The sequence below is a fragment of the Hemitrygon akajei genome, chromosome 9 (genome assembly GCF_048418815.1).
Source record: "Hemitrygon akajei chromosome 9, sHemAka1.3, whole genome shotgun sequence".
Classification (NCBI taxonomy): domain Eukaryota; kingdom Metazoa; phylum Chordata; class Chondrichthyes; order Myliobatiformes; family Dasyatidae; genus Hemitrygon; species Hemitrygon akajei.
The window spans coordinates 153,932,339-153,944,603 of NC_133132.1; the positions used below are offsets into that span (position 1 = coordinate 153,932,339).

General features: G+C 41.4%; 1 protein-coding gene across 2 annotated transcripts in view; it reads left to right on the forward strand.

Moving 5' to 3' along the window:
• echdc1 (enoyl CoA hydratase domain containing 1) overlaps positions 1–11,743 on the forward strand; it is a 31,770-nt gene extending 20,027 nt beyond the window's left edge. For both annotated transcript variants that reach the window (XM_073057334.1, XM_073057335.1), the window contains one exon: positions 10,597–11,743. In XM_073057334.1, coding sequence (XP_072913435.1) covers positions 10,597–10,999 — 403 coding nt within the window. In that variant the 3' untranslated portion in view covers positions 11,000–11,743. The remainder of the gene's footprint in view (positions 1–10,596) is intronic.
• Positions 11,744–12,265: the final 522 nt, after the last annotated feature.

Sequence of the window (12,265 nt, forward strand, 5' to 3'; positions counted from 1 at the left end):
GATCAAAATGACAGGTATTGTGGAAGGTGACACATCACAGTTTGGGGTCCATTATGTGGTGCAGGGAATGAGTGTGCACATGCGCTCAAATCCCTTGAAGTATAGGGTTCGAAAGGATTGTAGGAGTGGAAGAAAATTCAACAACGGGAAGAATAACATCATAAAGAGTAACAACATAGAGGTTTTAATAGGAACATTAAATGAGGGATATTGGTCAAAAATACAACAAGTGGGTAGACAGAAGAGATTATGCAGATTCTAGAAATCCGGAGTAATACATAAAATGCTGGAGGACCTCAGCAGGTTAGGCAACATCTATGGAAATGAATAAACCATCGATGTTTTTGGGCTGAAACCCTTCATCAGGACTAGAAAGGAAGGGGAAAGATACCAGAATAAGAAGGTGGTGGGAAGATAAGGTGAAGCCAGGTGCATGGGGACGGAGGGGAATGAAGTGAGAAGGTGAAAAAGTTAAAGGGCTGAAGGAGAAATAATCTGATTAGAGAGGAGAATGTCTATGGGAGAACAAGGAGAAAGGGCACCTTTTTATAGGTGTGATAGGCAGGTGAGGTAAATAGAAAAAGATAGAAAATAGAAAAAAGAGGATAGCCAGGCTAGGAAATTGGAGAAACATTGGTGAGGCCTCACTTGGAGTATTATGAGCAGTTTTGGACTGCTCATCTTAGAAAGGATATGGCAAAACTGGAAAGGGTCAAAGGAGGTTCGTGAAAATGATTCCAGGCTTGAATGGCTTGACATACGAAGAGGGTTTGATGGCTCTAGGCATGTATTCACTAGATGTCAGAAGAATAAGGGGTGCTCTCATTGAAACCCTATTGAATGATGAAAGGTCTTGATAGAGTGGAAGTGGAAAGTATGTTTCTTATGGTGGAAGAGTCTGAAGAGCAGAAGACACAACCCCAGAATAGAGTGGTATCCTTTCAGAACTGAGATGAGGAATTTCTTTAGCTAGAGAGTGGTGAATCTGTGGAATTCTTTGCCACAGGCAGCCGTGGAGGCCAAGTATTTATGTATATTTAGATGATAAGATCATAACACATAGGAGCAGAATTAGGCCATCTGGCCCATCGAGTCTGCTCTACCATTCAATCATGGCTGATCCTTTTTTTTTCTCCTCCTCGTCCCCAATTCCCAGCCTTCTCCCCGTAACCTTTGATGCTATGTCCATTCAAGAACCTATCAATCTCTGCTTTAAGTACACCCAACGACCTGGCCTCCACAGCTGCATGGGGCAACGCATTCCACGAATTCACCACACTTTGGCTAAAGAAATTTTTCCACATCTCTATTTTGAAAGGGTGCCCCTCTAGCCTGAGGCTGTGCCCTCTTATCCTAGACTCTCCACCATGGGAAACATCCTTTCCATCTCTACTCTGTCTAGGACTTGGAACATGCAAAAGGTTTCAATGAGATCTCCCCCTCGTCCTTCTGAATTCCAGCAAGTACGGACCCAGATCCATCACATGTTCCTCATATGATACCCCTTTCATTCCTGGAATCATCCTTGTGAACCTGTGGATCTCACTAATGCCAGCACATCTTTTCTAAGATGAGGGGCCCAAAACTGTTCACAATACTCAAGGTGAGGTCTCACCAGTGCCTTATAAAGCCTCTGCTTCACATCCTTAATCTTGTATTCTAGACCTCTTGAAATGGTTAACATGGCATTTGCCTCCCTACCGACCCAACCTTCAGGATGTTCTGCACAAGGACTCACAAGTCCCTCTGCATCTCAGATTCCTGGATTTTCTCCCCATTAAGAAAATAGTCCACACATTTATTTGTACTAACGAAGTGCATGACTGTGCATTTTCCAACATTGTATTTCATTTGCCACTTTCTTGCCCATTTTCATAATTTGTCTTAAGTCCTTCTACATCCTACCTGTTTCCTCAACACTACCTGTCCCTCCACCAATCTTCATATCATCTGCAAACTTGGCAATAAAGCCATCTATTCCATCATCTAGATCATTTATATACAGCATAAAAAGAAGTGGTCCCAACACCAATCCCTGCGGAATACCACTAATCACTGACAGCCAACCAGAAAATAATCCTTTTATTCCCACTCGCTGCCTCCTACCAATCAGCCAATGCTCTAACCATGTTAGTAACTTTCCTGTAATACCATGGGATCTTAACTTGGTAAGCAGCCTCATGTGTGGTACCTTGTCAAAGGCCTTCTGAAAGTCCAAATTTACAACATCCACTGCATCCCCTTTATCTATCCTACTTGTAATCTCCTCAGAATTCCAACAGGTTCGTCAGGCAGGATTTTCCCTTAAGAAAACCATGCTGACTTTGTCCTATCTTGTCCTGTTTCACCAAGTACTCTATCACCTCATTCTTAGCAATTGACTCTAACATCTTCCCAACCACTGAGGTCAGGCTAACTGGTCTATAATTTACTTTCTGTGTCTTCCTCCTTAAAATAGTGGAGTAACATTTGCAATTTTCCAATTCTCTGGCATTATGCCAGAGTCCAGTGATTTTTGAAAGGTTGTTTCTAATGCCACCACAATCTCTAACACTACCTCTTTCAGAATCCTAGGATGCAGTTCCTCTGGTCTGGGTGACTTATGTACCTTTAGATCTTTCAGCTTTTTGAGCACCTTCTCTCTTCTAACGTAACTGCACCCCCTTCTCTTCCTTCACACACTACAACATGAGGTGTACTGCTAGTGTCTTCCACAGTGAAGACTGTCGCAAAATACTCATTTAGTTCATCAGCCATCTCCTTGTCCCCAGTTATTATTTCTCCTGTCTCGTTTTCTAGCGGTCCTATATCCACTCTCATTTTTCCTTTATTATTAACTTAATAGAAAAAAACTTGTACTATCCACTTTGATATTATTTGCTAGTTTGCTTTCATATTTCATCTTTTCCCTTCTAATGATTTTTATTTAGTTGCTCTCTGTAGGTTTTAAAAACTTCCCAATGCTCTATCTTCCCACTAATTTTTGCTTTGTTGTATGCCATTTCTTTTGCTTTTTCAATGGCTTTGACTTTCCTTGTCAGCCATGGTTGTACTAATTTACCATTTGAATATTTCTTCATTTTTGGAATACTCATGTCCTGCACCTTCCTCATTTTTCCCAGAAATGCACGCCATTGCTGCTGTGCTGACATCCCTGCCAGCAGCTCCTTCCAATTTACTTCGGCCAACTCCTCTCTCATCCCACTGTAATTTCTCTTACTCCACTGAAATACTGCTACATCAGACTTTACTTTCTCCCTATCAGATATCAAGTTGAACTCAATCATATTGTGATCACTGGTTCCTAAGGGTTCTTTTACCTTAAGCTCCCTAATCATCTCAGTATTGCTGATCCCTTAGTAGGCTCAACGACAAACTGCTCTAAAAAGCTATCTCTTAGGCTTTCAACAGGCTCACTCTCTTGAGATCCATTTATAACCTGATTTTTCCCATTCGACTTGCATGTTAAAATCTCCCATGATTACCCATTTAAGGCAAAAGTTGATAGATTATTGATTGGTCAGGGCAGGAGGGGGATATGGGAAGAAGGCAGGAAATTGGGGCTGGGTGGAAAATTGGATCAGCCATGATGAAATGGTGGAGCAGACTCGATGGGCTAAATGATCCAATTCTGTTCCTTTATCTTGTGGTCTAAGGAAGAGGGAGGGGAAGAAATTATCATAAGATGGATAAGTTGATGTTCATGCCATCAGATTGGAAACTACTCGGAAGGAATATGATGCATTGCTCCTCCAACCTGAGAGTAGCCTCCTCATGGCAGTAGAGGAAGCCATGGAATGGGGATTGGTATTAAAATGGTTGGCCACTGGGAAATCCTGCTTTTGTTGATGGAGTAAAGTTGCTTGACAAAGACTAAACTATGCTGGGTCTCAAGGTTGCATTCGGAGCACTGGATATAGTAGAAAACCCCAACAGATTCATAGGTGAAGTGTTGCCTTGCCTGGAAGGACTGTTTGGGGCTCTGAATGGACAGATGTAGCATTTCTTCTACTTGTAGGGTTAAGTCCCAGGAGTGAGATTAGTGGGGAGGGACGAATATACAATGTTCCCCCCCCTTCCCTATTCTTCAATTGCCTACTCTTGCTGCTTTTTCTCACCTGTCTTATCGCCTCCCCCAGTGCTCCTCCTCCTTTCCTTTCTCCTATGGTCCATGTTCCGCTCCTATTACATTGCTTTCTCTCCAGTTCTTTACCTTTTCCACCTATCACCAAGCTTCTTATTTAATCTGCCTTCCTCCACCCTCCTGGCTTTGCATATCACCTTCTAGCTTCTACTCCTTCCCCTCTCCCCACCTTATTCTGGCTGCTTCCCCTTTGCATCTCTGCCCAAAACATTGAAGGTTTAGTTATCTCCGTGGATGCTGCCTGACTTGCTGAGTTCCAGCATTTTGTGTGTGTTGCTCTGGATTTCCAGCATCTGCAGAAGCTCTTGTGTTTACTATTGTGTAGATTTTGGATCTTGATGAGTGTGTACCAAAATAGAGGCTGTTTATTGAACATTGTATTTGGTATTGTATTTTGGAAATGGAATACAATGCGCCATCATTGTTATATAGTGCAGTTAGCTTAAGGATAAAATCATGTTTCTCTCCTAATGGCTTTTGTCTTTTCTGTTGAGATCTACCTGGTCAGCAACTTCTGTACGTGCTCCTCTGGCCATTCTACCTTGTTGGTACTTTGGCAAGAGTCGGGTAGAAATTTTGGGATGAGGTGAAGAGGAAACCATGCTGAAATAAAGTGTTTTTTGTATTAACTTTGGGCACAAACTATTCAGTGTTTTTTAAATTTTGATTTATTTGATCTAAACTACATCAGGTCAGGGGTGGCACAGTAACGTAGTGATTAGCACAGGATGGTAACATAGTGGTTAGTGTAGCGTTATTATGGTGCCAGCGATTAGGGTTCAGTTCCGGGCACTGCCTGTAAGGGATTTGTATTGCCTTCCCACATTCCAAAGATGTACAAATTTGGATTAGTGAGCTTTGGGCATACTATGTTGGTGCCAGAGGCACAGCAATGCTTGCAGGCTGCCCCCCAGCAGATATTCATACTTGTTGGTTATTGATGAAATGACGCGTTTTGCTGTATGTTTCGATGTTCCAATGCACATGTGACAAATAGAGCAAATCCCTATTCTCTCTGTATACCCAACGTGAACTGGATGCAGATGACTGCACAATGGTTTCTTGTTACTTGTGTAGATTACTGATTTGGTTAGTTAAACCTTTGCCTGACTCTGAATGATGCATTTCAGGTCCTGCTTCTGAAATTTGAGCAGAAGTAAATTTGGGCTGAGTCATCAGTGAGTGCAGTTCTGAGAATATGCTGCAGTGTCCCAGATCTCAGTATCTGGATGAAACATTAAACCAAGACTGTTTTCTAAAGGTTGACATCAAAGATCACAGTGATAAAAAGAAGACCTTCATTGATTGTGATGTGTTTTAATGGCCAGCTGCAAGATGTTACATAACTGTATCTTAGAAGGCCATAAAGTTATACAGCACAGAATTGGGCTATGTTCTTTCCCTGTTCACCTTTTTAAACACTGTGATCACCTCCTCTGACCACTTGTACCATTAACCCACGACACTGTGTTGGGGGGGCAGGGGGGAAAAGTTGCCTCTCAGCTCTTTAGATATTCCCCACTCATCATAAACTTGTGTTCTTCAGTTATTAAGTTAATGGGAATTGTTAAGGTTTTACAAAAAGGATGAATATTGGGTAGAATTGGATGGGAAATCCATAACAATAAAATTTGTGTAAATATGAATTTAAAATGTGTTCTTTTTCTAGTCTTAGGTTACCCAGATAGTTTTGTTTTTTGGTGGAAAGAATAACACGAGAGGGCATTATGGCTAACATGAGAGGGCACAGTTTTAAGGTGCTTGGAAGTAGGTACGGGGAGATGTCAGGGGTAAGTTTTTTTTACGCAGAGAGTGGTGAGTGTGTGGAATGGGCTGCTGGCAGTGGTGGTGGAGGTGGAAACAATAGGGTCTTTTAAGAGTCTCCTGGATAGGTGCATGGAGCTTAGAAAAATAGAGGGCTATAGGTAACCCTTGGTAGTTTCTAAAGGAAGTAGATGTTTGGCACAGCTTTGTGGGCCAAAGGGCCCGTATTGTGTGCTGTAGGTTTTCTGTGTTTCTAAGGAGGAGACAAAAACTGACCAGTGGAAAATTTCACTGGTTTGTAAATGTTCAGTGTTTATCACCAGTCAGTAAAAAGGTTCACCATTAAGGTGGACAGTTGTGCATGCAGAACAGTGAGTAGCTCATTACATAAAAGTCTTATTGATTTGTAGCAAGGTAAATGTAGTGGTGAATTTGGTTACCCTTGCACCATGGTTAAGTAAATTCAGTTAATAAAAAGCAAAATTGATCTTCCATTAAAGTCATTGCAGCTGGAAAAGACTGCTTAGAAGTATGTCATGAGTTTTGACACTAAAATTGCAATAACATTATAAAACGTGTGGGACTCACTAACATTATTGTAAACAAAAATACTGCATGATCATAATTCTGTGATCTATCTTAATAGCTCAATGCAGATATAGAAACCAGCTTTCCAAACTTAGGAGAGAGTTGAATGTGTCTATTGTTGATTATCTAGCAGTTTGGAAAAACAGATACATTATTGTTATTTAATTTGATATTTTTTATGATTAAAACTAACTTTTTGGATCTTGCATCAAAGAAATGATGTGCTAACATTGGAGAAGGTCCAGAACAAGGTTTACAAGAACAATCCAGGGAATTAATGTATGAGGAGCATTTGATGGCTCTCAGCCTGTACTCACTGGAGTTCAGAAGAATGAAAGGGGATCTCATTGAAACCTACCAAATATTGAAAGGCTAGGTAGAGTATATGGAAGAGGATGTTTCCACTAGTGGGAGACCCTAGAGCCAGAGGGTGCAGCCACAAGTAGAAGGAACAGAAATTTGGTGGATTTCTTTAGCCAGATTGTGGTGAATCTGGAATTCATTGCTACAGGTGAATTTGGATGCCAAGTTATTGGGTATATTTAAAGTGGAGGTTGATAGGTTCTTGATTAGTAAAGGCATCAAAGGTTACAGGGAGAAGGCGGGAGAATGGGGTTGAGGGCAGATTGATGGCAGAGTATACTTGATAGGCTGAGCCTATTTCTGTAGGGGGGGGTGTGTCTGTGTGTGTGTGTGTGTGTGTGTATTTCAGAGAGATAATGCAATCAATTGCATTTTGTTTTTTTTTAAAAAGGTGCCCCAGATTCAATTCTGCTTACAGCTGTGGCTAAGTACATGGCATTTACAGATTTCAGTCAGAAATTTGTGGGATGAACTGTAGTATAAAACCTGGGACTCTGATGTGATACTAGGGAAATGCTGCACTGTCTTTCAGATGCATCCTGAAACTAAGGACTTGGGTCCTGACTTTCATCCATTATTTCAAAGAACAGGAAAGTTGTTCCCAGTGCTGATTCACTTTTAAATCAGCATCACCTTATCTGCTCCTTGCGGTATTACTCAGGGTGGCGGGGTGGAGATAAATCTCTGCAAAAGGAGGCGGAAGGCGTTTTGTCCCTCTGCTAGCCTGCAGGTCACCCTTGGACAAGGTGTAGCACCTGCTTGTTCCCCCGATCAGGGTCATGTGAAGACTTTGGAGCAGGTGGTGCATATCACAAATCCTAGTTATGCAATAGCTTGTGCCAGGCAGACCATCTCATTTATGAAAGAAAGCTGGCAGGGAACATAAAAACTGACTGTAAAAGCTTTTATAGATAAGTGAAAAGAAAAAGATTGGTCAAGACAAATGTAGGTCCCTTACAGTCAGAAACAGGTGAATTGATCATGGGGAACAAGGACATGGCAGACCAATTGAATAACTACTTTGGTTCTGTCTTCACTAAGGAGGACATAAATAATCTTCCGGAAATAGTAGGGGACTGAGGGTCTAGTGAGATGGAGGAACTGAGGGAAATACATGTTAGTAGGGAAGTGGTGTTAGGTAAATTGAAGGGATTAAAGGCAGATAAATCCCCAGGGCCAGTTGGTCTGCATCCCAGAGTGCTTAAGGAAGTAGCCCAAGAAATAGTGGATGCATTAGTGATAATTTTTCAAAACTCCTTAGATTCTGAATTAGTTCCTGAGGATTGGAGGGTGGCTAATGTAACCCCACTTTTTAAAAAAGGAGGGAGAGAAAAACCGGGGAATTATAGACCGGTTAGTCTGACATCGGTGGTGGGGAAAATGCTAGAGTCGGTCATCAAAGATGTGATAACAGCACATTTGGAAAGAGGTGAAATCATCAGACAAAGTCAGCATGGATTTGTGAAAGGAAAATCATGTCTGACGAATCTTAAAGAATTTTTTGAAGATGTAACTAGTAGAGTGGATAGGAGAGAGCCAGTTGATGTGGTATATTTAGATTTTCAAAAGGCTTTTGACAAGGTCCCACACAGGAGATTAGTGTGCAAACTTAAAGCACATGGTATTGGGGGTATGGTATTGATGCGGATAGAGAATTGGTTGGCAGACAGGAAGCAGAGAGTGGGAGTAAACGGGACCTTTTCAGAATGGCAGGCAGTGACTAGTGGGGTACCACAAGGCTCAGTGCTGGGACCCCAGTTGTTTACAATATATATTAATGATTTAGACGAGGGAATTAAATGCAGCATCTCCAAGTTTGCGGATGACACGAAGCTGGGCAGTGGTGTTAGCTGTGAGGAGGATGCTAAGAGGATGCAGGGTGACTTGGATAGGTTAGGTGAGTGGGCAAATTCATGGCAGATGCAATTTAATGTGGATAAATGTGAGGTCATCCACTTTGGTTGCAAGAACAGGAAAGCAGATTATTATCTGAACGGTGGCCGATTAGGAAAAGGGGAGGTGCAACGAGACCTGGGTGTTATTGTACACCAGTCATTGAAGGTGGGCATGCAGGTACAGCAGGCGGTGAAAAAGGCAAATGGTATGTTGGCATTCATAGCAAAAGGATTTGAGTACAGGAGCAGGGAGGGTCTACTGCAGTTGTACAAGGCCTTGGTGAGACCGAATCTAGAATATTGTGTGCAGTTTTGGTCCCCTAATCTGAGGAAAGACATTCTTGCCATAGAGGGAGTACAGAGAAGGTTCACCAGATTAATTCCTGGGATGGCAGGACTTTCATATGAAGAAAGACTTGATCGACCAGGCTTATACTCAGTGGAATTTAGAAGATTGAGGGGGGATCTTATTGAAACGTATAAAACTCTAAAGGGATTGGACAGGCTAGATGCAGGAAGATTGTTTCCAATGTTGGGGAAGTCCAGAACGAGGGGTCACAGTTTAAGGATAAAGGGGAAGCTTTTTAGGACTGAGATGAGGACAAACTTCTTCACACAGAGAGTGGTGAATCTGTGGAATTCTCTGCCACAGGAAACAGTTGAGGCCGGTTCATTGGCTATATTTAAGAGGAAGTTAGATATTGCCCTTGTGGCTAAAGGGATCATGGGGTATGGAGAGAAAGCAGGTACAGGGTTCTGAGTTGGATGATCAGCCATGATCATACTGAATGGCGGTGCAGGCTCGAAGGGCCGAATGGCCTACTCCTGCACCTATTTTCTATGTTTCTATGAAGAGAGTTGATGATGCCTGGGGTAACCCGTCTTGTAAAGACACTTCCCAGAAGAAGGCAATGGTAAACCTCTTTGGTAGAAAAAAATTTGCCAAGTGCAGTCATGGTCATGGGGCCATGATTGTCTATGTCTTATGACTTGGCACATAATGATCCTACATTACTGATGCACAGAATTATTTACCAGCACTTTCATGAGGGGTCGATTAGCTTTCTTAAAAGTAATACTTCTGCTAAATGAATAGTTTATTATGTTCTTTCATCAGTGGTGTATGGCTTACAGCTCTGTTCCATATAGAAAAGTTTTGTTACAGGATTCCCCCGCTCTCCGAAAGTAGAGCGTTCCTATGAAACCGTTTGTAAGCCAAAATGTCGTAAAGCGAAGAAGCAATTACCATTATTTATATGGGAAAATTTTTTGAGCATTCCCAGACACAAAAAATAACCTACCAAATCATACCAAGTAACACAAAACCTAAAATAACACATATAGTAAAAGCAGGAATGATATGATAAATATACAGCCTATATAAAGTAGAAATATTGTATGTACAGTGTAGTTTCACTTATCAAAATTGGGAAGATAGCAAGCCAAAATAGATCTGGAGAAAAAAAATTGGCACGTACATGCGTAAGCATGTACACGTATAGGCACGTACGTGCATGCACACACAACTGCAGGCACAAGGCTTCACGCTCATGGTAGTCTTTCTCGGGGTAAACACACGGATAAAGCGGGCATCTTTTTTTTGTAAAAGCGAAAATCCTCTTCGGTTAGCGAAAACAGGTACTAATGTAGGTCTTTTGTAACAGCGAGATGTCGTGAAGTGAATGTTCGAAAAACGGGCCACCTATATTCCCTTTAGTGAGAAGATGGCTCTGAAATTTAAAACTAGATTTAATGTTTCTTTTATGCTTTATGCTCTCTGTAACCAGCAGGTGCTCTGCTAGGAGCTGATTGACTCACGTTTACATTTGCTTGTTTTAACAGGCTCATGACGCCAGGAAGTGAGATTCGCTTTGTTCACAAGCTCATGGGATTGGTGCCAGGATGGGGCGGAGCTACTAGGCTGATTAAACTGATTGGATATCGGAATGCTCTTAAACTGTTGAGCAGTGCCCAGCATGTGGATCCTGAAACGGCACAGAATATTGGGCTGGTTGATGAAATTTTAGAATCCCCGGATGAGGAGAGTTCCCTTAAGGAGGCTCACAATTGGCTGAATGAGTACGTCAAGGGATCTTCACAAGTTGTTAGAGCCATTAAAAATGTAGTTTCAGGGAGGGAACTGTCGCAAGAAGAATCGCTGAGAAATGAGAAGATTATATTTGGTACTCTCTGGGGCTCTCCTCAAAATCTGAAAGCTTTGGCTCAAAGAATCAAACATAAGTAGTGCAGATGAATTCAACTGTTCGGAATGCATCAGTCCATCTGTCGAGTAGAGTTAGTTTGCAGTGTATTGCTATGTTGCATTATCAAGTGCTGAAAGGTACAAAGTTTACAATTTTTCTCAGCAACTGCCATTTGTATAGTGTCTTTAACATTGTGAAACATTCCAAGAATGTTATGAAATGTTTTAATGTCTTGCGTCATACTGCTGCCACAAAACAAATTTCACTACATGCAATCATAATGAACCTAATTTTGATTCTGGTTCTGAAAATTTAACGGAGCCACATGCACATGCACAGATGTCAAGGCATATGACCTTCCCAAAGGAATACTTAGGCAGTCCTGATGCCACTTTATCAGAATCATTAATGTGCAAAGGAGTGGTTGGTTATTTAACTGGGAGCTAATGTGGGTGACGCATGAACGGAACTTAGTACTGGTTAGGATAGTAAATAGCATTTTAGTTTTTAAATACACTACTTGCTCTCTCTGGTACAACCAATAATCCAATTTGCAATGAAAGATAACTGCAATTTAACAACCAATTGCTTACAAAATGCTCTTGGGTCTTCTGAAGATGTCTAAGACACTGTACAAACGGAGGTTATTTATTCTGTGTCTCAATCTAAAATGTACAGTAATCATAGAATAATTCCATAATACATTTCTTGGTGAATAGTCCTACAGTGTTAACTTGGTCCCTTTATTACTCAGTTTTGATAATAATAAACCAATATTGGTATCATTTGTGATGTTGTTTACTGCTCTTGAACTTGAAGCACAGCTCATCTGTTTTGAATTTTAAAAAGGATATGCATAGCTATACCGCATTCCATTACACACATGCCAGGAAAATCCTTTGCAATAGTGCAAAGAGTGTTTTGGTTCTTTGAGAATGGCAAGATGCAAGGATTGCCACCACTGACCAAAAAAAATTATTAAGCTGAAATGATAACTTGTTTCTTTCTTTCTATTCTGGAGAAGTATTTTCCACACCTTCTGATTTCATTTCAGATTATTAAAGTCTGAAGCTTTTTTTAAGGCAAACACGAGGAAATCTGCAGATGCTGGAAATTCAAGCAACGCACACAAAATGCTGGTGGAACACAGCAGGCCAGGCAGCATCTATAGGGAGAAGCACAGTCGACGTTTCAGGCCAAGACCCTTCGTCAAGACTAACTGAAAGGACAGATAGTAAGAGATTTGAAAGTAGGAGGGGGAGGGGAAAATGCGAAATGATAGAAGACCGGAGCAGGTGGGGTGAAGC